General features: G+C 41.5%; 1 protein-coding gene across 2 annotated transcripts in view; it reads left to right on the top strand.

The window, feature by feature from the left end:
* wrap53 (WD repeat containing, antisense to TP53) overlaps positions 1 to 23,203 on the top strand; it is a 28,299-nt gene extending 5,096 nt beyond the window's left edge. For both annotated transcript variants that reach the window (XM_060925285.1, XM_060925202.1), the window contains 9 exons: positions 3,708 to 3,879; positions 4,580 to 4,675; positions 7,060 to 7,168; positions 10,220 to 10,308; positions 16,151 to 16,374; positions 16,713 to 16,924; positions 18,061 to 18,164; positions 18,261 to 18,404; positions 22,287 to 23,203. In XM_060925285.1, the coding sequence (XP_060781268.1) occupies positions 3,708 to 3,879; positions 4,580 to 4,675; positions 7,060 to 7,168; positions 10,220 to 10,308; positions 16,151 to 16,374; positions 16,713 to 16,924; positions 18,061 to 18,164; positions 18,261 to 18,404; positions 22,287 to 22,467 (1,331 nt within the window). In that variant the 3' untranslated portion in view covers positions 22,468 to 23,203. The remainder of the gene's footprint in view (positions 1 to 3,707; positions 3,880 to 4,579; positions 4,676 to 7,059; positions 7,169 to 10,219; positions 10,309 to 16,150; positions 16,375 to 16,712; positions 16,925 to 18,060; positions 18,165 to 18,260; positions 18,405 to 22,286) is intronic.
* The last annotated feature ends 1,736 nt before the right edge of the window (positions 23,204 to 24,939 follow it).

The raw sequence follows: 24,939 nt of genomic DNA, 5'->3' as shown, positions 1-24,939 counted from the left end.
CTCAGCCACACAGACACGTGCGCACACACATACAGTGGTGCTTGAAAGTTTGTGAACCCTTTAGAATTTTCTATATTTCTGCATAAATATGACCGAAAACATCATCAGATTTTCACGCAAGTCCTAAAAGTAGATAAAGAGAACCCAGTTAAACAAATGAGACAAAAATATTATACTTGGTAATTTATTTATTGAGGAAAATGATCCAATATTACATATCTGTGTGTGGCAAAAGTATGTGAACCTTTGCTTTCAGTATCTGGTTTGACCCCCTTGTGCAGCAATAACTGCAACTAAACATTTCCCGTAACTGTTGATCAGTCCTGCACACCGGCTTGGAGGAATTTTAGCCCATTCCTCCGTACAGAACAGCTTCAACTCTGGGATGTTGGTGGGTTTCCTCACATGAACTTCTCGCTTCAGGTCCTTCCACAACATTTCGATTGGATTAAGGTCAGGACTTTGACTTGGCCATTCCAAAACATTAACTTTATTCTTCTTTAATCATTCTTTGGTAGAACGACTTGTGTGCTGAGGGTCGTTGTCTTGCTGCATGACCCACCTTCTCTTGAGATTCAGTTCATGGACAGATGTCCTGACATTTTCCTTTAGAATTTGCTGGTATAATTCAGAATTCATTGTTCCATCAATGATGGGAAGCCGTCCTGGCCCAGATGCAGCAAAACAGGCCCAAACTATGATACTACCACCACCATGTTTCACAGATGGGATAAGGTTCTTATGCTGGAATGCAGTGTTTTCCTTTCCCCAAACATAACGCTTCTCATTTAAACCACAAAGTTCTATTTTGGTCTCATCCATCCACAAAACATTTTTCCAATAGCCTTCTGGCTTGTCCACGTGAGCTTTAGCAAACTGCAGACAAGCAGCAATGTTCTTTTTGGAGAGCAGTGACTTTCTCCTTGCAACCCTGCCATGCACACCATTGTTGTTCAGTGTTCTCCTGATGGTGGGCTCATGAACATTAACATTAGCCAATGTGAGAGAGGTCTTCAGTTGCTTAGAAGTTACCTTGGGGTCCTTTGTGACCTCGCTGACTATTACACGCCTTGCTCTTGGAGTGATCTTTGTTGGTTGACCACTCCTGGGGAGGGTAACAATGGTCTTGAATTTCCTCCATTTGTACACAATCTGTCTGACTGTGGATTGGTGGAGTCCAAACTCTTTAGAGATGGTTTTGTAACCTTTTCCAGCCTGATGAGCATCAACAACGCTTTTTCTGAGGTCCTCAGAAATCTCCTTTGTTCGTGCCGTGATACACTTCCACAAACATGTGTTGTGAAGATCAGACTTTGATAGATCCCTGTTCTTTAAATAAAACAGGGTGCCCACTCACACCTGATTGTCATCCCATTGATTGAAAACACCTGACTCTAATTTCACCTTCAAATTAACTGCTAATCCTAGAGGTTCACATACTTTTGCCACTCACAGATATGTAATATTGGATCATTTTCCTCAATAAATAAATGACCAAGTATAATATTTTTGTCTCATTTGTTTAACTGGGTTCTCTTTATCTACTTTTAGGACTTGTGTGAAAATCTGATGATGTTTTAGGTCATATTTATGCAGAAATATAGAAAATTCTAAAGGGTTCACAAACTTTCAAGCACCACTGTAAGTCGTCTGGTTGGGGAGAGAGCTCCCTTCCTCTGCTCTCTCTCTCTCTCTCTCTCTCTCCTTTTATAGGGCGCGGTCACTGGGAAGACACACAAACACAGGTTAACTGACATCAGGTGCAGTGATTCTGCCACTTACCTTCCCTGACTCCGCCCTCCGTTCACAGACCGATGCTTGACCACGCCCCCGCTGCCACATTTTGTTTTTAAATTTATGTCCCTGTATGCAAAGAGGGACACATCATAAAGAATGGGGAAACGCACCACCGCCGATTATTAATTTCACCAATCTAGAGTGGAGCACCTTCTAAATTCTGATTGGTTGCCACCGAACTACGCCAGAGCTCATTATCGTCAAGTTGCCCAGAATTAAACTTTTGACGCCCATGCTGCTGCTTGCCACTGAGGCTACGTTTACATTAGACCGTATCTGTCTCATTTTCTTCGCGGATGCACTGTCCGTTTACATTAAACCGCCTGGAAACGCCGGGAAACGGGAATCCGCCAGGGTCCACGTATTCAATCCAGATCGTGTCTGGTCCGGTGCTGTGTAAACATTGAGAATACGCGGATACGCTGTGCTGAGCTCTAGCTGGCGTCTCATTGGACAACGTCACTGTGACATCCACCTTCCTGATTCGCTGGCGTTGGTCATGTGACGCGACTGCTGAAAAACGGCGCGGACTTCCGCCTTGTATCACCTTTCATTAAAGAGTATAAAAGTATGAAAATACTGCAAATACTGATGCAAATACTGCCCATTGTGTAGTTATGATTGTCTTTAGGCTTGCCATCCTTCCACTTGCAAGTGGTAAGTGATATGCGCTGGGATCGCACACACAGCGGCTCAGTCCCGAATCACTGCTCGTGCGCTTCACTCGCGCGCTCTGTGAGCTGCGCAGGGCCGGAGTGCGCACCCTCCAGAGGGCACTCGCTGTTCAGGGCGGAGTGATTTGGAGCGCAGGATGCCTGCGGAGCCGAGCGTATCCGTGTATTGGTGTTGCTGTGTGCACGCAAATCGTGTATTGGCGTTGCTGTGTGCACACTAATCGTTTTAAAAACGTTAATCTGATGATCCACTGATACGGTCTAATGTAAACATGGGCTGAGAGACCATGGCTCTCCTAGAAAACGGACGACCGTTCTGGCCTGGGTTTCCCAAAAGCATCGCAGCACAGAGATCATCGTTAAGTGGTCGAGCGGGCAACACAATGAACACTGTCTCTTAGTTAAGATGCTCTTAGCATGAAGAGGCTTTTGGGAAACCCACCACTGTTCGTTTTTGCTGTGTTTGGTGTGAATATAGGCTTGGAGTTCTCATTCGATCTGCAGAGTTAACATGCGGCACGGTGGTGTAGTGGTTAGCACGGTCAACTCACAGCAAGAAGGTTCTGGGTTCGAGCCCTGTGGCCGGCGAGGGTCTTTCTGTGTGGAGTTTGTATGTTCTCTCCGTGTCTGCGTGGGTTTCCTCCGGGTGCTCCGGTTTCCCCCACAGTCCAAAGACATGCGGTTAGGTTAATATGGGACGGCCTTGGGCTGAGGTGCCCTTGAGCGAGGCACCGAACCCTCAACTGCTCCCTGGGCGCTATAGCATGGTTGCCCACTGCTCTGGGTGTGTGTGCGTGCTCATTGCTCGTGTGTGTTCACTGCTTCAGATGGGTTAAATGCAGAGAGGAATTTCACAAGCGTATGATGAATAAAGTTGTTGTTGTTCATTTACCATCGAGGATGATGTGCAGTTTCATTAGTTTTACATCAAATAGTTATATTCTCAAAATATGATCGAAGAATTATCGTCTCCTCAGAACTCTTTCTCAGAACTGTATAACTTTCCTTCTTTCCTTTTCTTTTCCTTCCTGCCTTTCTGTTCCTTCTTTCCTTCCTTTTCCTTTTTCTTCTTGCCTTTCTTTTCCTTCCTTCCCTCCGTCCTTTTTCATTTTTCCTTTCCTTGCTTCCTTTCTTTCTTTTTTCTTGCCTTTCTTTTCCTTCCTTCCTTTTTATTTTTTCCTTCCTTCCTTTTCTTCCTTTGCATTCAAGCTGCAATAGCTGGTATTTGTCGTACAGTGTTCACAGAGTTAGAGGAGGCTGGACAGAGGCCTGGAGAATTGACACAAAGAGATGAAGAGTGGCAAGAAAATGAAGAGACAATCGCAGAGACTGAGAGAGAAAAGGATGGAGGAGGAGGAGATGTGCAGGAAAACACTGACACACAGCCCACTGAGGATCAGGGTCAGTAGTAAGTACATTTTGTTCCTTTTTTGGCTTTGTATTTTGACACAGTACCTGGGGTCAACTGTGCAGGAAAATGGGGGCTGCGATAGTGAGGTGAGAAAGAGAGCGCAGGCAGGGTGGAGCAGTTGGAGAAGGATTTCGGGAGTCATTTGTGATAGGAAAGTCCCAGCAAAAGTGAAAGGTAAGATGTGTAAGACAGTAGTGAGACCAGCTGTGATGTCTGGATTGGAGACTGAAGAGACAGGAGGCAAAGTTGGAGATGGCGGAGTTGAGGATGTTAAGGTTTGTGATGAGTGACGAGGTTGGACAGGATAAGGAACGAGCACATCAGAGGGACAGCACATGTGGAGAGCTTGGGAATTAAGCTAAGAGAGAGGAGACTGAGATGGTCTGGGCACATCCTGAGAAGAGATGCAGAGCATGTTGGAAGGAGAATGTTGAGGATGGAGCTGCCAGGCAAACGAAAACGAGGAGATACATGGATGTGGTGAGAGAGGACATGATAGTGGCAGGTGTGGTAGAGAAGGATGCGGAAGACGGAGCAATGGAGACGAAAGATCCACTGTGGCGACCCCTAATCGGGAGCAGCCAGAAGATGATGATGATTTGGCTTTTTATTTTGGTGAAGGATGGTTTGTGTAAAAATAATCACATCTTTTGAAATCGAAAATATGTTGACTAATGCTGTTGGTGTATGAATTCAGCCTGGGCCTGGATTTCACTCAGAACCCCCAGACGCTGACAGGGTCCTGGGCAGAATACACACACACTCCGGAGAACTACCTCAAAGGCTGCAAATGGTGAGAAAAACGCACACCGTCATGAACATAACGCTTTTATTGTTTAAAGCTGTTGTACCCTGATGGCAAAAAGATACTTCAATATTGCTGTTCTGTAATCTGGAATTCTGTAATTTGATTGTAATACCAGAATCACACCCAGTGTGGCACCAGATCATAATAATCAAGCAGCAAAGCACTTTCAGATCAGCTTCACTGGTAGAGAGAGTGTTTAATGGGATGCTCGCTGTCGGGGTTAATGATGATCCATGTGCTGTGATGTTTTGGGGAAACTCGGCCCAGACGAATTTTTTTTATTTTATTATGCACAAAACACATCCAAATACTTAAATGTTTCCTAAACTGTATTAGTTCAGTTTCTGAACATACATTCCATTAGTTGACTAAATTACACCGGAGTGTGTTCATTTTCATCGTTGCCAATATTGCTTGGAGAACTGGGGGCTACATTTACATGCAGAGATTTTCATCAGTCCAGATAAATTTACTCTGGTTACAAATTCACAGTTTTCAATGCAAATTCAGTGCACTGTTTATATGCACCAGAATTCAGCCCCCTGTGGGAAATATTTATTCAGTGCCTTATGTGGAATAAGAACCAAATTTATGCATGTAGCTGAATTTAGCGTTAATAACAAGAAGTGTCAGAGTCCTGTCAGTGTAAAACGCAGCTAACGTTACTCTCCACAAAACCAAAGACGAGAGGAAATTTCACGTCTCGCATCATTCTGCCTGGAAATATTTTGATTTCCTTTCAACCTTTTTAAATCTGCTACAGTGTATAACACTGGTTTTTGTTTCAAGTCTCAATCATTTTTTCTGACACGAGTAGTGATTCTGCTTGTGAAAGAATTGCTACTCATTTATTTGGTGATCATTCTTTTGTCTCATGGATAAATTCCCTGTTTCAGTCAGGTGCCATTTTTACTTGAGAAAATCTGAGATTTTTGCAAGTATATTGATGTCCGTTTGTTTGGTGCTCTAGCATCGTCATTTCTTGACCAATCTTCACCAAAATGCTCCGGAAAACTCATTAGTGTCACACAAAGACATCATTAGTTTTGGTGGGTCATGGTCACCAAGGTCACATCTTGTAAAAAAAAAAACAAAACACCTAATTGGCCATAACTTGCGTTTCTTTGTGATTTTTCGCAAGTATCGTGCTCTGCACAACTTTCTGTCTATCTATCTAGCGGTCTAGTTCAGATTACCCATAAATGTTTTATTCGACTTGCATTTAGGTGTTTGAATGAAACCTTTTCATTCCAATTCAGATATAATATTATTAAGAGTCCACTGTGCTGTGTGCTTTATCGAGTTAATTTGAACTTGAAAGAATAAAGGTGATGGTTCGATGTTGAAATGTCATGAAGATTAATCATCTTCATCAGTACACCTGATTCACATTTCATTCAAACTGATTAGGCATGTAATATGTCATGCAATGATAAATTGCGATAGAAATTTATGATTCAAATCGATAAAAAAAAATGACGATTATCAGGCTGTGTAATATCTTATTTTTTTCCTAGCACTAATTGCATTGTTTATGGAGCAGAGGGCAATAACATTAAGTGGAGGGAATGCACATGACTTCACCGTAGGCGGAAGTAACACAGCTCGAATGCCGTGAAAACACAGAAACGGATCTTAAATGGGAAAGAGCTGTTGTGTGATTGACTGACTGTACAAATACATTTGATAAGAAATCAGGGCCATCATTTGACAGATTACTGAAAGCTGAAGAAAACGGAGGTAGTATAAATGTTCATAAAAGTTCAGGCCAATTTGTTAACTTTTTTAATTTTTTAATAAAAGGAATATTTTAAGTTAACAGGCTGTAATATTTTACTCCAACTTTTACAAATGTGGGTAAATAATTCTTGTTGGTTATTAAGAAAATGAATTTTTTTTTAATTTAACAAAAGGAATGTTTAAGTTGATATAAGTGTTGCATTTTTTGGTAATAGAACTTTTTTTTTAAATGTAATTTTCTTTTATATTGTGAGAAAATTGAATTGTGAAACCAATATCATGAATTGGGTGAATCAGGACAAGCCTTGAAAGTAATTGTGAAAGTCAAGAGTTTTATCTGGTGATTGTTCTTTTATTTTACATTTTCATTCCAATTCGGCTAGATCATCATGCAGAGGCTATTGTACTGCGTGCAACATGGAGTTAATTTGAACTTGAAAGAATAAAGGTGATGGTTCAGTGGTGAAATGTCATGAAGGTTAATCCGCTTCATCCGTACACCTGATTCACATTTCATTCAAACTGGCACATATGCACAGCACATATATAAACCTAGATCTCACGCACACACACCTATTTTGGTTCACTCTTATTTTTTTTCCCCCTTCTACTCTGTCTGTGTCTCTCAGGGCTCCAGATGGTTCCTGTATCCTCTCGAACAGTGCAGATAATGTGCTGCGTGTGTATAATCTCCCACCCGAGCTCTACAGCAGCAGCTGGGATCTGCTCTCCGAGATGGTCAGCTTCAGAACCATAGCGGCATCATTATTTATACTTTGGCACTGTTTTATTTAGAACTGGAGCCTAAAATAAGTCCATCAGCACTGAAGATATGGAAGTCAACACACAGTTATATCGTTTTGGAATTTTATTTTATCAGTCAGTTCTCATTGCAGTGTTGAAGGATGCAAAGCAGTGCACATTCACATGAAGAGCTTTTATATTTTCTGAAAATGAGGAATTTGTGGATTATTAGCACCAGACGGTTCACTGTGTCCTGTTGTATCATGCTGCAGGTTTCAGCATAATTTCTTACATTAGGCCACACCAATTTAATTAGTTGGTTCTCGGATTTTTTCAGGAAAAAATATGAAGCGAGCGCGCGAAATAAAATAAAAAAAATGCTCTGATGGTAAAATTAGCGGTGGAAATAGAGGGCTTTCGTAATAGAGAAACAAAACAAAGACAATACATTATTGTTACACATTTCATATGGCTCTTTTAATAGCTTATCTTATTTCCACCCATCTGCATTAAGTGCTAGCTCTGGCTGCACGTCTTTTATCAGGCAAACCAGTAAACAGATTGGCTAAATAAACGATTGAATTACAGTCAGTTGAACATCTACAATGCACAGAAAAAAAGATTTGACCAGGAGTAGGCTACTTCTGATGGCTAAATACTTCGAATGATTTTTTGTTTGCCCCTCACATCAATCAATGAAATATATAAATCAAACCCACCTCCACAGAGTCGTTGTCCAAGTTGGCACATCGCAGGGTAACAAGCTCACGGCATCTTGAGTACAACTGTGCAAAGTTTTCCCCCTTTTGAATTTCGACACACCTGTCAAAGATTTTATGCTTCTGTTGGCTGAATATCCTAACAATCTCACTTTGCAGGATTCCCCTCCACAGGCATGTTTCTTCCACAAGTCTTTATCTAAAGTGAAAGGGGCGATTTGATTGGTTTTCGACGTCACGTGACCTCAATCTGCAGTCGATTTCGATTTTTTTTTTTCCATTTTGCATTTTCTTCAAGCGGCGATTCCGAGAACCAACTAATCGAATTGGTGTGGCCTTAGGAGGGCACTGTAACATCACTTTTCTTTCCAATACATATTAAAAAAAAGACCACTTACAGTACCGGTCAAAAGTTTGGACACACCTTCTAATTCCATGTTTTTTATCCCCTGCTGGCCAAAAGGCCTGAAGGTGGATTATGTCGTGGCAAAGTCCGTCTGTCCTTCCGTCCCGGAAAAGGTTGTCCCCTTCTGAAATCAAGTCCTCTCACAATTTTTGGAGGAATATCACGAAACTTGGCAAAAGGCTTTGTTATAGGACAGTAATACGTATATTGCAATTTCATTTGCAATATATTATAGTGGGGGATATTGTGCTCTTGGAGCACTCTTGTTTTTTATTTTTATGAATTAAGTCACTTCATGTATGAAAGTAATGATGGATGTCGTTTCTCTTTACTTCGTTGAGCAGTTCTTGACATAATATGGATTACTACAGTTGTGAAATAGGGCTATTTACTGTATTTATTATTTACTATTTACTGTTTGATCTCAAACACATTAAGAAGGCAAGAAATTGCACTAATTAACTTTTGATGAGACACACCTGTTAATTGAAAAACATTCTAGGTGACGACCTCATGAAGCTGGTTAAGATAATGCCAATAGTGTACAAGGCGCCATCAAGGTAAACGGTGGCTACTTTTGAAGAATCTAAAATAGGAAACATATTTTGTTTTGAACACTGTTTGTTTGTTTTACCACATAATTCCATATATGTTCCATATGTTGTTTTATAGCACTGTCACCTCACAGCAAGAAGGTCCTGGGTTTGAGCCCAGTGGCCAACGGGGGCCTTTCTGTGCGGAGTTTGCATGTTCTCCCCGTGTCCGCGTGGGTTTCCTCCGGGTGCTCCGGTTTCCCCCACAGTCCAAAGACATGCAGGTTAGGTTAACTGGTGACTCTAAATTGACCGTAGGTGTGAATGTGAGCGTGAATGGGTGTTTGTCTCTATGTGTCAGCCCTGTGTTGACCTGGCGACTTGTCCAGGGTGTACCCCGCCTCTTGTCCATAGTCAGTTAGGATAGGCTCCAGCTTGCCCGCGACCCCATGGAACAGGATAAGCGGCTGCAGATGATGGATGGATGTTATTTCATAGTTTTGATGTCTTCAGTATTGTTCTACAATGTAGAAAATAGTCAAAATACAGAAAAAACTATGAATGAGTAGGGGTGTACAAACTTTTGACTGGTACTGTCTGTGATTTTGGTCAGCTTAGATAGTTCATAATTCCATTAAATTTAGTTTCTATAGTGCTTTTCTAAATGGGCATTGTCACAAAGCAGCTTTACAGAAATCCAGATGTAGATTTGGTTCTTAAATGAGTAAATCAGCGACAAGAGGGGAGAAAAAAAAAAAAACCGTTGAGAGGAACCAGACTCAAAAGGAAACTCATCCTGTTTGGGTGAAATATGAAAAGCTTTTTCAAAAAGGCAGAAAAATTCTAAAAATGTAATATGCCACAGAATAATCTGTAGGTTTTTTTTAAAATCATAATTAAAAAAACCTACTGAATGGTACCGTGTTATTCAGAATGACAGGTTTTATGTCTTGCTTGATCTAAGCATCCCAGCCTAAAAAACACATTAGTTACACAGTGTGTCTGTTCTTATCTAATGCTTTGTTCTGAATAATCGCCACAGGTTTGTTGAGTATTCAGGCAAGTGTTTCATTCTGCTCATGGGACAAATGCACAATGCGTTTATGCGATATTCTATACACTGCATATACTAGATCACCTCCCCTTGCTGTTGGAAAAGCATTATTTAAGCAGTTGCAGTAGCCTGTCCTTCATGCAGCACATGTTCCAGTCGATGAGGATATCGATTTTCAAACACACTCAGGTTGTTAAAGGAAACGATCTCGGTGGAAAAGTGTATCGACTCACAAGGCTGGTAGTCTGCAGCACCGGTTGATTGAAGAGCAGATAATGTCTTTGAAGACTTCAAGCCCACAATAATTGATTTCCTCTGTTTATCTACATCTAGAGTCCAGTACTGAGGATGAGTGAAGGAGACACCGTCTATGACTACTGCTGGTTTCCAAAGATGAGCTCTTTGGATCCAGACACCTGCTTGTGAGTAAACGTCCTCATCTGTCGGCTCTGCAGTAAGAAATATTGATGCGTGCTGTTATCTCAAGCCAAAGAAAATGGACTGGGTACACATCAGTCGAGATCTATTCAAGATTGTTTCATAAACGTGGTCATGGCAGTGCTCATCATCTATTGACACATGGTCTTTTTTTTTTTTCTGACAAATCTTTATTTTTGTCTTTTTGAAAATGAAGAGATCCAGTTATATACATTAAAGGTAGACTGCCTTTCAGATTTTAAGTTTAGATCATAAAAAGAATTTTCCCTGACACCCAGTTATTTTTGTTTAGTGGACTGAAAGCTACTGAATTTGAGTCACAGATTTCCAATTTAATCTCAGTTTCATCCAGTTGGTCGATTACTAATCGTAAGAAAATTCTTATAATGCACAACTGAAGACATTTTCACTTACTTATGACGTTTTGATGTCTTTCTTAGCTGACATCTTGATCACATCTAACGCTTGGCGTCTCTGGCCACCGCCCGATGGTGCACGTGACCTAGAAATCATGTAGGGACGTACCAACTCGGCCATACATGGGATCAGCTGATTTCTAGGTCACGTGCACCATCCGGCGGTGGCCAGAGACGCCAAGCGTTAGATGTGATCAAGGTGTCAGCTAAGAAAGACATCAAAACGTCATTAGTGAAAATTTCTTCAGTTGTGTATAATAAGAATTTTCTTAAGACTTCCAATTGTATTTTTTTTAAATAGAATAATTAATGAATTTAGGGCCACGTGGCCCTAAATTTGCCGCTATTTTTTCCTGCTTCACCATGACCCAGTTCAAGATACTGTGTCATGCATCACATGGTGGGCTTTCCCTGTTCACACAAGGCATTATGGGATACAAATTTGAAACAGGAGAGCAAAATGGAGGACGTGAGTGTGCGAATGAAACATGAAAGACGGACTACAGTAACGGAAAGCGAGAAGAAAAGACGTTATGTTGGGAAGGAAAGGAAATGCAGGACCCAGACTAATAAATATCAGCAAGACCCAGACTAATAAATATCAGCAAGCACCTCAGTGTGATCAGCTGTTTGTTCAGCGACAGAATGATGTAAATGTCAGTGCACGGTCAAAGGTAAACCTGTAGATGGCAGTAATGCAACACTGTGGATGCCAACTGCTGTAAAACCCAAAAGATGATGATGATGGTAAACCTGTGCATGCGCACACGGACTTCCTCTGTCTGCTTGACTGCGCGAAGTGAGCGATTTCATGCACATTCTTTACTCAGGAATCCCCTCAAATTAAATAACTTCCCAGCCACAGAACGGCCTGATATTTTGTGAGATATTACAGAAATAAACATGAGCAAATTTCAGAGGGAACTAAATTTCACCAATTTTATGAAATCGAAAGGCCGTCTAGCTTTAAACTTGGTATCTAGCTGTCTAACGCTACGTTCACACTGCAAGGCTTAATGCTCAATTCCGATTTTTTTGTGAAATCCGATTTTTTTGTGAGGTCGTTCACATTAACAAATATATGTGACTTGTATGTGATCCTCAGTATGAACGAAAAGCGACCTAAAAGTGTTCCGCATGCGCATTGCAGGATACGACGACGCCACACGCAGTGAGCATGGCCAGTGTTTACGGAAGTAAAACCGCCCGGTTGCGGTATGACTCATCCAATCTAGCTTGAATAGCTGTATCCCCCCAAATGGAAATCAGCTCCCTAACCTCTGCGTCCTTCCATTGAGAAGATTCAGAACCTTCACAGCCCGAAGCGTCCCTCGCATTGATGTCATGCGCAGGGGCGCAGATACGTTTTTTGAACTGGGAGGGACAAAAAACTGGGGGGGGGGGGGGGACAAAGCTGCCAGCAAACCAACCCCAACCCCGATATGCCTGTCAAACTTGTTGTGGGTTACCATAGCAACCAAGCTCGAGCTCGCAACCTGTGCAGGCTGCGCAGCTCAACCAACCGAATATCAGTCTTTGTTTTGTTTTATGTGAATTGTTGCAACTATGTATACACTGCCGTGCACCTCAATAAACCGAATGGTAATTAGTCTTTTGATTTTTCCGTGAGGTTTGCCTTATGCAAAGAAAGACAGCATAGACATTTTTTCCTCCCTATAAGTGGGGGGGACCGAACGAGGTGAATTTAAATCTGGGTGGGACGAGTCCCACCCTCTATCTGCGCCCGTGATTATGCGCCATGTTGTTGTAACTTTTTTTGAGAGACCCGCCGCCTACTTCAGCGCAGAATAGTGACGTTTGTGGCTTGTTGATGACGTGTAAGTCGGATGAATGCGACCTGGCGGTTCAGACTGAAGTCGCATATGAAAAGAGCGGATAGGAATCGGAATTAGGACCACATATCCAAACGGCCTGGGTCGGATTTGAAAAAAATCGGATCTGTGTCGTTCATATTGTCAATAAAAGATCGGATACAGGTCACATATGGGCGAAAAGATCGGATTTGAGTCACTTCAGCCTGCAGTGTGAACGTAGCCTAATTTGGTCTCCATCCTGGAAGAGACTCCTTCAGTCAGGATAGAAACGTGCCTTTATAGGATAAAGGTGAACAGTCAGAAGAACTTTGTACTGATTTGCAGCGATGCTCCCTTCCCTCTAAGGACAAGTCGAGCAAAACCATGCCAGCTTTTCCTTTAATCTGTCGCCCTTCTGTAACTTTGCATAATGACTTGTGATTATTCCACTCCCTATAATTGGCTCGTCATTTACACTTTATGGCATGGTGTCGGAAATCCGGGAACCTTTAATTCTTTTCAGTCTGAAGGAGAAAGTCTGCAGGTTTCTGACATACGAGGCACAGCATCGAAGATGAGGTGGTATATTTTGTGAAAAGAATGGAGCTGTTCATCACTTGAGCATCATTTTGACATTGCGGGTCTCCTGAGGTCTCCCAGTCGTGTTTCATATTTCATTCACAAAGCAGCCTGGTGTACCATATAATTTTATAATATAATTTATTTATTTATTTATTTTTGTAGGCACTCTTTGAAATTCAATGCCTCACTAGAGAGATTGAGGGGGGGAAAAAGAGAAACTTTTCATCAGTAATCTAACCTCTGCTTGCATCATTGTACGTGTATGGCAGCCCGCGTTGCTGCTGGAGGTGATTATGAAAAATCTAAGTGGTCTCTTATCTTCCCTCTTCAGCCATTTCCATCACCCTTGGTCTCATACAGCATCTCCCTTTTTATTAAGTATCGTTATTGTGTATGAATAAGAGTCCCAACAGCCTCATTATTATTTTTTGAATGCAGACCGGCTGACATCAATGCAGACTGGCTGTCTCCAAGGAGATTCGTGTTGTCACAGGCGTTGGCTGTAATGCTGCTAAAGGGAGGCTTGTTAACTGCATCTTGATCACCCCCCATACCACATACTTGCACAATGGTTTGATCAAACACCCTGCATGAATACAATCACCCTGTGGCAACAGAAAACTAGGGGTGATGAGGTCAAGGATGCAATCCCAGGCAGAAAGAAGATGTAACGATGAAGAGGAGAGCAAGAGGAAGATGCACTCAAAGGAAAAGACCATGAGAGATCAAACCTGAATAGAGAGACTCTCAAAACAACGCTCTGCTTCTGAAGTTTGTTCAGGCTGCCAGCGGGAATGAGAGGAAAGGAAAACCATGGAAACGTTTATCCGTGATTGTGAGCGCTGATCTCGTGCACACATGCTGGGGAAACTGTTGAAACATTCTGAGAATTGTAATCTAAAGTGGGATTTGCCATTAACACAGGCCTCTACCATTGACTGCGCCTTGCAGGGAAACACCACAGATTTCTTTTTGTTTCTTCTTCCATCTTTGCTCCCGATGTATGATCTTTGTCTCATATTCAGAAGGCAAAGTATGTAAGCCTCCCTTAGAGATGATCAAGCGGATCTGCTTTGTTTTGCTTTCTGGGAAGTGGTCCAGCCTAAACTGTGAAAGTGCACTACCATAATTGTTTCTTTTTCTCCAAGCAAGAACAAATGGAATGATGAGAGAAGAGAATACGGTTTCTCGCATGGACGGCTGTGTAATTACGCCACAGTTAAACGCGCTGTATTTAAAGCTTCCTCATTTCTGACTTCTTCAGCAATTGGAACAACATGGGGTGCAGTTGAATAAAATGGACTTGATTGCCTGTGCAGCTGTGAAACCTTTCTTTAACTAATAGATCTATGGTAGCAGTTCACTTTAATTGTTCTACATATGATTTCTGACTTACACTGGTGCTCGAAAGTTTGTGAACCCTTTAGAATTTATATTTCTGCATAAATATGACCTAAAACATCAGATTTTCCCACAAGTCCTACAAGTAGATAGAGAACCCAATTATACAAATGAGACAAAAATATTATACTTGTTCGTTTATTTATTGAGGAAAATGATCCAATATTACATATCTGTGAGTGGCAAAAGTATGTGAACCTTTGCTTTCAGTATCTGGTGTGACCCCCCTTGTGCAGCAATAACTGCAACTAAACGTTTGCGGTAACTGTTGATCAGTCCTGCGCACCGGCTTGAAGGAATTTTAGCCCGTTCCTCCGTACAGAACAGCTTCAACTCTGGGATGTTGGTGGGTTTCCTCACATGAACTGCTCGCTTCAGGTCCTTCCACAACATTTTCATTGGATTAAGGTCAGGACTTTGACTTGGCCATTCCAAAAAAAACATTATTCTTCTTTAACCATTCTTTGGTAGAACGACTTGTGTGCTTAGGGTCGTTGTCTTGCTGCATGACCCACCTTCTCTTGAGATTCAGTTCATGGGCAGATGTTCTGACATTTTCCTTTAGAATTTGCTGGTATAATTCAGAATTCATTGTTCCATCAATGATGGCAAGCCGTCCTGGCCCAGATGCAGCAAAACAGGCCCAAACCATGATACTACCACCACCATGTTTCACAGATGGGATAAGGTTCTTATGCTGGAATGCAGGGTTTTCCTTTCTCCAAACATAACGCTTCTCATTTAAACTAGAAAGTTCTATTTTGGTCTCATCCGTCCACAAAACATTTTTCCAATAGCCTTCTGGCTTGTCCACGTGATCTTTAGCAAACTGCAGACAAGCAGCAATGTTCTTTTTGGAGAGCAGTGGCTTTCTTCTTGCAACCCTGCCATGCACACCATTGTTGTTCAGTGTTCTCCTGATCGTGGACTCATGAACATTAACATTAGCCAATGTAAGAAAGGCCTTCAGTTGCTTAGAAGTTACCCTGGGGTCCTTTGTGACCTCGCTGACTATCACACGCCTTGCTCTTGGAGTGATCTTTGTTGGTTGACCACTCCTGGGGAGGGTAACAATGGTCTTGAATTTCCTCCATTTGTACACAATCTGTCTGACTGTGGATTGGTGGAGTCCAAACTCTTTAGAGATGGTTTTGTAACCTTTTCCAGCCTGATGAGCATCAACAATGCTTTTTCTGAGGTCCTCAGAAATCGCCTTTGTTCGTGCCATGACACACTTCCACAAACATGCGTTGTGAAGATCAGACTTTGATAGATCCCTGTTCTTTAAATAAAACAGGGTGCCCACTCACACCTGATTGTCGTCCCATTGATTGAAAACACCTGACTCTAATTTCACCTTCAATTTAACTGCTAATCCTAGAGGTTCACATACTTTTGCCACTCACGGATATGTAATATTGGATCATTTTCTTCAATAAATAAATGACCACATTATATTTTTGTCTCATTTGTTTAACTGGGCTCCCTTTATCTACTTTTAGGACTTGTGTGAAAATCTGATGTTTTAAGTCATTTACACAGAAATATAGAAAATTCAAAGGGTTCACAAACTTTCAAGCACCACTGTATTCTGTCTCTCTGTCCTCCTCCAGTATTGCCAGCAGTAGCCGGGACAACCCAGTCCACATATGGGACGCTTTCTATGGTAATCTCCGCGCAACCTTTCGACCCTACAATCACCTAGATGAGCTGACGGCGGCCCATTCATTGTGCTTCTCTCCAGATGGCTCGCAGCTCTACTGCGGATTTGATAAGATAGTCAGGGTGTTTTACACAGAACGCCCTGGCCGAGATTGTGAGCAGAGGCCTACTGTCGGTGAGAGATCACACTATACCCTAAGTCTCTGTGTGTAATGTGCATGAGAAAGTGACCTGCTGTGCTGGAGATGGAATGAAATGATTCTGTTTGTAATTATTTTGCTCTGGAATCAAATTAGGATTCCAGTCGACAAAAGATGAACTCATAATTTCGCGGCAGGGTTTGAAGTGCTTGTTAAGGGCTTTAAGAGAAGCAAAAGGGGAATGAAAAGCAGTGTTAAAAAGCTTTTTTTAATTTAAATTACCTTTCTTTTCTCCAGCCTCTTCCTTTGTTCTTTTTCTTGGTTTTTTTTTTTGTGCCGTGTCACATTCTATGTCTGTCTGTCTGTGTCTCAGTGAAGAAACGGGGCCAGAGTGGTATCATCTCGTGCATGGCATTTAGTCCGTCTCAGCCAGTGTACGCTTGCGGTTCATATTCACGCACGGTGGGTCTATACTCATGTGAGGATGGCTCATTGTTGGCTCTGTTCCCCCAACGCCACCATGGTGGAGTCACACACTTGCTCTTCTCACCGGATGGCAACCACCTGTACACAGGCGCCCGCAAGGTGGGTGAGAGTCAGGTTAGATAATCTTGAACGATAGATGATAGTGTTCCTCTTTCATGTGTATGAAGAAAGAACCCCACCCTAATATCCACAAGCGTACACCACACACATGGAGTGCATTAAACTGGTAGTTAATGCTGATCATCATGTGCTTTTATTTATTTATTGCAGTTTATTAAGTACACACTCACCGGCCACTTTAATGGGAACTTGTTCTTGATTCTAAGATTCCTGTTTTTGGCTGCAGGAGTGAAACCCAGTGTGATCATCTGCTGTTGCATGCTGAGATGCTTTTCTGCTCATCACAGTTATAAACAGTTGCTATATCCTTCCTGGCAGCTCAAACCAATCTGGCCATTTTCCTCTGACCTCTCTTATCAGCAAGATGTTTCCACTATTGCGTGTTTTGGCTCGTAGACAGGCAACAGAAAAGATCGGAATACAGCTTGTGGGTTTATTAAATAAAAATAAAGCTTCTGGGAAAACCCCCCAAAAAACAATAACAGTAAAAGAAAATACCACACAAAAGACAGCATTACAAAAAAATACACTGGCCTGTGTTCAGAGTCCATCAGAGATCCTAAAGCGAAGAAAACAATGAATAAGTCCGAGTCTACAAAATATCCTGAAGCGAAGAGTTCAAAAAATGATCCCTGATGCGTTTTGTTGACAACAGATTTCGAGTCTGCGGATGTCAGAAAGATGTGGTTATCGGGATGACTTCTGAATTTTCGAAAACGCCAACACAGGGACCACACCCAAGATGACATCACAGCCACAGTGAAAGTCACACTTTGGGATCACAATTTTTCCCCATTATCATGTTTGAAGTGAAGATTAAGTGAAGCTCTTGATTTGTATCTGCATGATTTGATTCATTGTGCTGCTGTCAAGGGATCGGCTGATTTACTGTAGAGAACTGCATAAAACAGCAGGTGGATGGGTGTTCTTAATAAAGTGGCCGGTGAGTGTATTTAGTGCCTGATGAACTAACACTTGAGACTATGGAGTAACGATATGTATTGAGAGATTATAAAATGACATTTCGGTATACACTGTACTATTTCAGGCGAGGATCGTTTCTGTTTGGACTGTGCTTAGATGAAACCCTGAAACTGAACCATGTGTGTTTGCAGGATCCAGAGATCTTGTGTTGGGATCTAAGAGATCCAGGTCAGGTTCTGTTCTCACTACGCAGAAATGTGAGCACTAACCAGCGCATTTACTTCGACTTAGATCCGTAAGTTACAGCACAGAGTGAGAAAACCTCTATAAATGTACTCGGGATATCCTGTTGGCGCCTGTTGTATTTCAAATGAGTATGTGTTTGGTGCAGGTCTGGCCGGTACCTTGTGAGTGGAGACACAGAGGGCAAGATGTCAGTATGGGACACACTCACAGCGCCTCCTGATGGCAATGAAGAGGTGCTGAGGCCTGTGCTCCAGTTTCAGGCTCACACAGACTGCACTAATGGCATCAGGTATCACTCAAGTCTCACTTCTCCAGCAGTACTGCTTCACCATGTCGAAGAATTCTGTACAAATCTAAAGGTGATGATACATGGGGCGACTTTTTGGGCAATGTTGCTGGCAACCAGGTGAGACTTGGGGCAACAGACAATTGGCAACAACCAATCAGATAAGAGCAAATCTATTCCCAGGGAAACAGACACCACAATGATGGACCCTGAAACATTTGCAGCTGTCACGTTTGTCTTGGCTCCAGTTTTTATTTTGCTTAAGTATCCCTTCTGGAGCAAAACTGAATAGATCTCATCTCATTATCTCTAGCCGCTTTATCCTGTTCTACAGGGTCGCAGGCAAGCTGGAGCCTATCCCAGCTGACTACGGGTGAAAGGTGGGGTACACCCTGGACAAGTCGCCAGGTCATCACAGGGCTGACACATAGACACAGACAACCATTCACACTCACGGTCAATTTAGAGTCACCAGTTAACCTAACCTGCATGTCTTTGGACTGTGGGGGAAACCGGAGCACCCGGAGGAAACCCACGCGGACACGGGGAGAACATGCAAACTCCGCACAGAAAGGCCCTCGCCGGCCACGGGGCTCGAACCCGGACCTTCTTGCTGTGAGGCGACAGCGCTAACCACTACACCACCATGCTGCCCAAACTGAATAGTTACTCTGGTCAAAAGATAATTTGCCATTATTTTAACATTTATAAGTCAAAATAATCACATTATTCTGCTAATAATAAACACTTTAAATCTCTTCAAAATGCTACTAGCCTCAATCACATATGCTATAACTAATAACTGACACATACATCACAAAAACATAATCGTTTAATTCTCATCTCTGCAAAAAAGAAAAAAGGACATGGACCAAGAGGTGGCTGCTGAGGACAAAAAGGGGCTGATGGAGCTCCTGAAAGGCTTTCTTTCTTAGATTCTGAAGTTTGTACTGTTTCACCCTCAGGTTCCACAAGTAGTCATGCTCTGTATGTGAATTAGATCAGACGATAAAGTTAGACAACCTCTATTACAACTCTCAAAAAAGAGCTGCCCATAACTTTTAACTTGACGCAAGAGAGCTAACGTTATCCCTACATAGCTAGCAATAGCGTTCAGCTAACTATGTTAGCAAAAACCTTGATGGCTTGATGGACCAAGTGAGGCAAGAGTCACCATGGAACATGATGTTTGCGGATGATATTGTGATATGTGGTGAAAGGAGGTTGAGCTGGGTTTGGAGAGATGGAGGTATGCATTGGAATGAAGGTGAGCAGTAGCAAAACAGAATACATGTGCATCAGTGAGAATGGAGATGAGAGTGTAGTGAAGATGCAAGGAGTAGACGTAAAGAAAGTTGGTGAATTCAAGTACCTGGGGTCAACTGTGCAGGAAAATGGGGGCTGCGATAGTGAGGTGAGAAAGCGAGTGCAGGCAGGGTGGAAGCATATCCAGCGGAGAAATCTGATGACTGGTCCACTCCATTCTCCATTTTCTCCATACTGAGTACTCTGCCATTACTGTTTGGCTCACACTCCAGGAGAACTGGTGCAACTGAACTTACTTTCCATTTCTTGTAGTTTTCTTTTCCTTGAATTGTTGGTACTGCACCCTCTTTCAGTACGGGCTTATAGCCAACGCTCCTCAACAGATCAGAGGTTTCGTACAAGTAATCAGTAAAATGAGCAGAGGAGAGACCACTTTGTAGGCGCCCAATCCGTGAATTTCTCGCAAAACACGTCCAAATCTTTGCAGTTTGAACATTCTTGGGCCATACATGCAACATAAATCCACCATTTGTTGTATTGCTGCACTTGCCAGCAACACATCTATGTGGCATGGCGATAAATTAGCTCAAAATGGAGGATCGAAGTTATAGTTAGCTCCGTTTGTTAATATAGCGGAAATGGCAACGAAACCAATAGACTTCCTGCTGTGATATCATGGATGTCAAGGTCATTCACTCAGACCGCTAACCCAAATTTTGAATTTCAGTATTCTTGAAAACATTTTTCAGTATTTTGGAATGACTTTCAGTAACATTAATTTATGCGCATTTCCATTATGAAGAGGTGTATATACCAATATGTTTAACATTTAAATTATTAAAAAGTACTGTTTTGTGTGAATTGAATAAACAAAACACGAGCAGCCATCTCGACTGAATTTCCACTCAACAAATTTCTAGAGCATACAATATATCACATTTTTATAAATACAATAATGTTCCCTGTTTGCAGACATTACGGTTGACTAACAATCATTGGTATTGAATGTAACTCCTCAAAAGTATTATATTATATTGCCTGGCAAAATGCTCTACCTGTTAAAGGATTCTAATAAAATTAAAAAAAAAATTTCTTATTTCATGCCAAAGAGAGTCTGACATTATCTTAATGTCCCAATATATAAATACTTCAGCATAATGCTTCAGAAGAGACATTGAATAAAATGACATTTATAATTGTATTTAAAACAGTGGAATGATCAATTTTTTGCCACAATCCCAACAGCACTAATCATAAAATTCTGTTTTTGATCATACTACATGTACATTTGCACTTGCAACACTGAAAAGACTTTGAATTAAAGAAGTACAGCCAGTGTTTGATATTTCAGTGAATAAAAATCAGACATGTAAAAAGAAACTGAATAAGTTTAACTCACATTTCATGGCACTAATCGGTAAGTTCAACTCCAAGCATAGGTCAACCACCACCGCTTCAGCACGTGTCACGTTCCGTGTCTTTTCATCCACAGATTTCGTAAAAAACTGCTGGATACCCCCAGATTTACTTTCCGCCTGACTCGCCATTTCAGCATACTCCATATGTTTTTTTTTTGTTTTTTTTTTGTAGTTGACATGCCGCATGCAGTCATCGCGACCACCATGTTAATGTCAGTTCTACACAGTTTGCAGCGCGCGTATCCATTGCCCTTTTGACTGGGTGTAATGCACGGCCATTCTACCGTATCGAAAATAGCGCGAACAAATGTGCGGAATCTGCGCATGTCACACACAGCATGTGTGGTTGTCGTAAAAATAAATAGCCTAGCCGTGAATCGCACATGGATTGAAAAAGTCGCTTGGACATTTAAAAACAACTCACTGGAATTTTTTAAGACTTTATAATAATTCCGTACAGAATAACACTGTTTGCCGTAACATCGTATTTGCATAACTTTTCTGTACAAAATGCGGCCAATCCGTACTAGTAGGCATCTCTGCTATATGAATCACTTTAATCATAAAAATTACTATATTAGATTTATGGTTTACGCTTAAAACTATTCCTGTGCCATTCTTGAGGTCTCAAGGCATTTATAAACAAAAAGTGAGGCCATGGTTCTGCGTATCTCCTTTAAGGTTTGGTTTTCTTTAAGAATTAAAGAGAAGTATTAAAAAGCTTCAATGGAATAACTGTAGGATGGCTATTTTATCGCAGATGATATGATTTCAACCTGACAGTAAGTGTGTGTGTTAATGATAAAAATATGATGCTGAGGGTAAATGCCTGAATTTAAATGCAAAAGGAAAAGGGCTTTTTTTTTTTTTTAAATCATCAAGTAAGCAGAGATAGCTCCTTGTCCTGATTGGTTGTGTCTCAGTAGTCCACGTCTTTTTATATTTATTTATTGTGTATGGAGACCTGGTTAAAAACCTGGAGTTTTTCCACTTTTCCTAGATATTTTATTCACATCTGCCAACAAATTACCAAGAGGCTTCACAGTCAGTTTGTGTGAGCTTTATGTAAAATATGCACTATTGAAGCCCTTAAGGTGTCTTGATGTGAATAAATCTTCCCTGTGCATCCTCTTCGGTTTGTGCTATTGTTATAATAGAAACGTGTTCTCTCTCTTTTTTTTTTAAATATTTTTCCCCCTAGTCTTCATCCTTTTATGCCATTAGTGGCATCCTGCAGCGGTCAGCGTCAGTTCCCATGGCCTGGAGACAGCGATGACTCAGACTCGGAGGAAGACAGGATGATGACATCCAGCGACATCAGAGAGGACAATGGGCTCGTGCTGTGGTGGGCAGGACCACTGGGTTCAACCAATGAACAGTAGCAAGAGGAAGGGAGCACAGCTTGAGAGCTTGTCATCCGTAACTGTTAGACTTTTTTTGTGAACTGGACCAAGATTTACAAACTGCTTGGTTGCAGTCACGACTGTGAAAAGAATGTACGTGTCATGTGTAATGTCTTTCAGAAACAATCTTGCAAGCAATGAGCTGAAGACTTTATTGATTGATTATAGAAGAGCTTGTAATGCGTTTTGAGGGAGGCCTTTCATAGATTTTGATGGTGGAGGAAGGGAATTTAAAAGCTCAATTAATTAAAAAATAAAAGCAAAAGCCTAAATCGGGCAGTGAACTTTTTACAATCCATTAGTGAATTAGTTCAGTTTAACGTGACTTTAGTGCTAATCTTGCAGCGAATGCTCCTCAGTCGCAATTTTACTTCTTTGGGGTGTTTTTTTTTTTTTTTTAACTTGCATTATTTGCTGAATGTTTATGGCAACTGTGGGAGGGGAAAAAAAGCTTTTCTCCTCTTGTGAGAAATTGAAAAGGACGTTTCCCTGAAAACGAAGTTTCTTAAATGGTCATGTTTGAGATAAGAATGGAAGCGAGCACTCAATCATTGCTTGGTGTTCGGTGAACTTTCTCCTCCACAGCTCTCCCAATCTAATTCTTCTGTTCTGGTGAGACGCTGCTACATTTATTACATCTTCTGTGTGTAGTGCTGCCGTGTCCATCTGTAAATCATTTTATAGTGATTGATAACATAAAATTCTCCAAAGCTTACATTTTCTTTTCTTTACAACCACAGTAAGTCTGGATATCCACACGGATTTGTACATGTTTTGAGTGACAACTGTGAATGTGTGTATGACTTTTTTTTTTTTTAGGACGTACAAGTATTGGATCTGAATCAAATCAAACATCCCAGATAACTATTTACAAGGGGCGATTTATAGATTGTAACTGACTTGATAAAATTCTGTTTCTTGACGTGCCTGGTTATTGAAAATGCAGTTTATTTTTAAAAATGCTTCAAGATAGACAGTAATCATGTCATTTCAAAGATGCTTTGAAAACTGATCATATTTTCAGGCATTTAATCTTCACATGTTTGAGGTTTGTTGATAAATGAAATAGGCTCTCCTCTCAGCTGGGACAAAGCTGCTCAGGAATACTAGAGATGCACCAATACCTATACAAGTACCAAAGCCATGTAATTATACTTGGTCTGGGGGGAAGAAAAGGGTATCAGTGCATTATTACTGTATACAGAAAGAAAGTTGTCTGAATTATTGGTTCCACTGAGAAGCAAGGCACTGTGGCGAATACTCATGGTGGTATACGTCTTGTTGGAACCAATAATTGTGTTCTTGTGTAAACTGATAATCGCATCATCAGTTTTTCTTTGGCCAATCAAATATAAGGTACGCCACCACACTTGCGTGTTAGGTGCCTTGCTTAAAGGCAATTGAGCCAATCCTGCTGGTCCAGGGAATCAAACCAGCAACCTTTTGGTCCCAAAGCTGCTTCTTTAACCATTTGGCCATGGCTTCCCCTACCAATGGTGTGAAACATTCCAAGTTTTTTAATGCAGATGTTTGTTCCTAGTCACAGATCCTGAACATGTTAGCTCTGCTTCTCTTAACTGCTTAGGCTCCTCTTTCTTCTTCTTTCGGCTGTTCCCATTAGGGGTCGCCACAGCGGATCGTCCGTATCCGCATATTTGATTTGGCATGGGTTTTGACACCAGATGCCCTTCCTGACACAACCCTCCCCAATCTATCCGAGCTTGGGACCGGCACTAAGTTTGCACTGGCTTGTGTAATCCCAGTGGCTGGGCATAACTGCTTAGGTTAAAGGGTTTTATTTACCTGTATACAACAATGCTGGTGTGTGGGGGTGTTTATTTTTAATTATTTATTTATTTATTTTTAAAAAACTGCTAGCAATCATGAAGCGCAGACTTGTTTCAACTCTACGGTGTAGGAATGCAACTTGTACATGGCTTATTTCCCTCCACATTTTTAGTAGGAATACATGTAAAACTGGGTGAGGGATCTAATTTATGGACACACAGGTGCTGTAGCCAGCTATATAGTATTTGTGGCAATCGAGCACTTGCTAGGTGCTAACAGGGAAACCAGTGCCACAGCCAATAACTCCGGACTTTCAACAGGTCTGTATGGATGCAGTTCCTGATTCTGTCCACAAGAGGCGCTGTTCATGTAACACTCAAAAGACAACCATCAACTAAATTTCATAGTGCTGTCTCTGTTTGCAGAGCTGTTGTTTTGTCAGTTTATGAGGTCCTCTATTGTGCTTCCTTTCTACATTTTGTGTGTGTGTTGTGGGTTTTTGCTTTCTTGTGCTTTTTAATGTGCGTAAAGAATAGAAGATTAATCAGCAATAACATTTGAAGCAAAGCATACTAAATAACATGCACCGTGGGAGATAAGTCACGCAACTTTCTTACATCCACGCTTCACCAGCCACAAACACAAAGGCATCTGCTCTTGTAT

Source organism: Neoarius graeffei, chromosome 1 (assembly GCF_027579695.1).
Source record: "Neoarius graeffei isolate fNeoGra1 chromosome 1, fNeoGra1.pri, whole genome shotgun sequence".
Taxonomy (NCBI): domain Eukaryota; kingdom Metazoa; phylum Chordata; class Actinopteri; order Siluriformes; family Ariidae; genus Neoarius; species Neoarius graeffei.
This window is presented reverse-complemented; position numbering and strand designations above follow the sequence as displayed.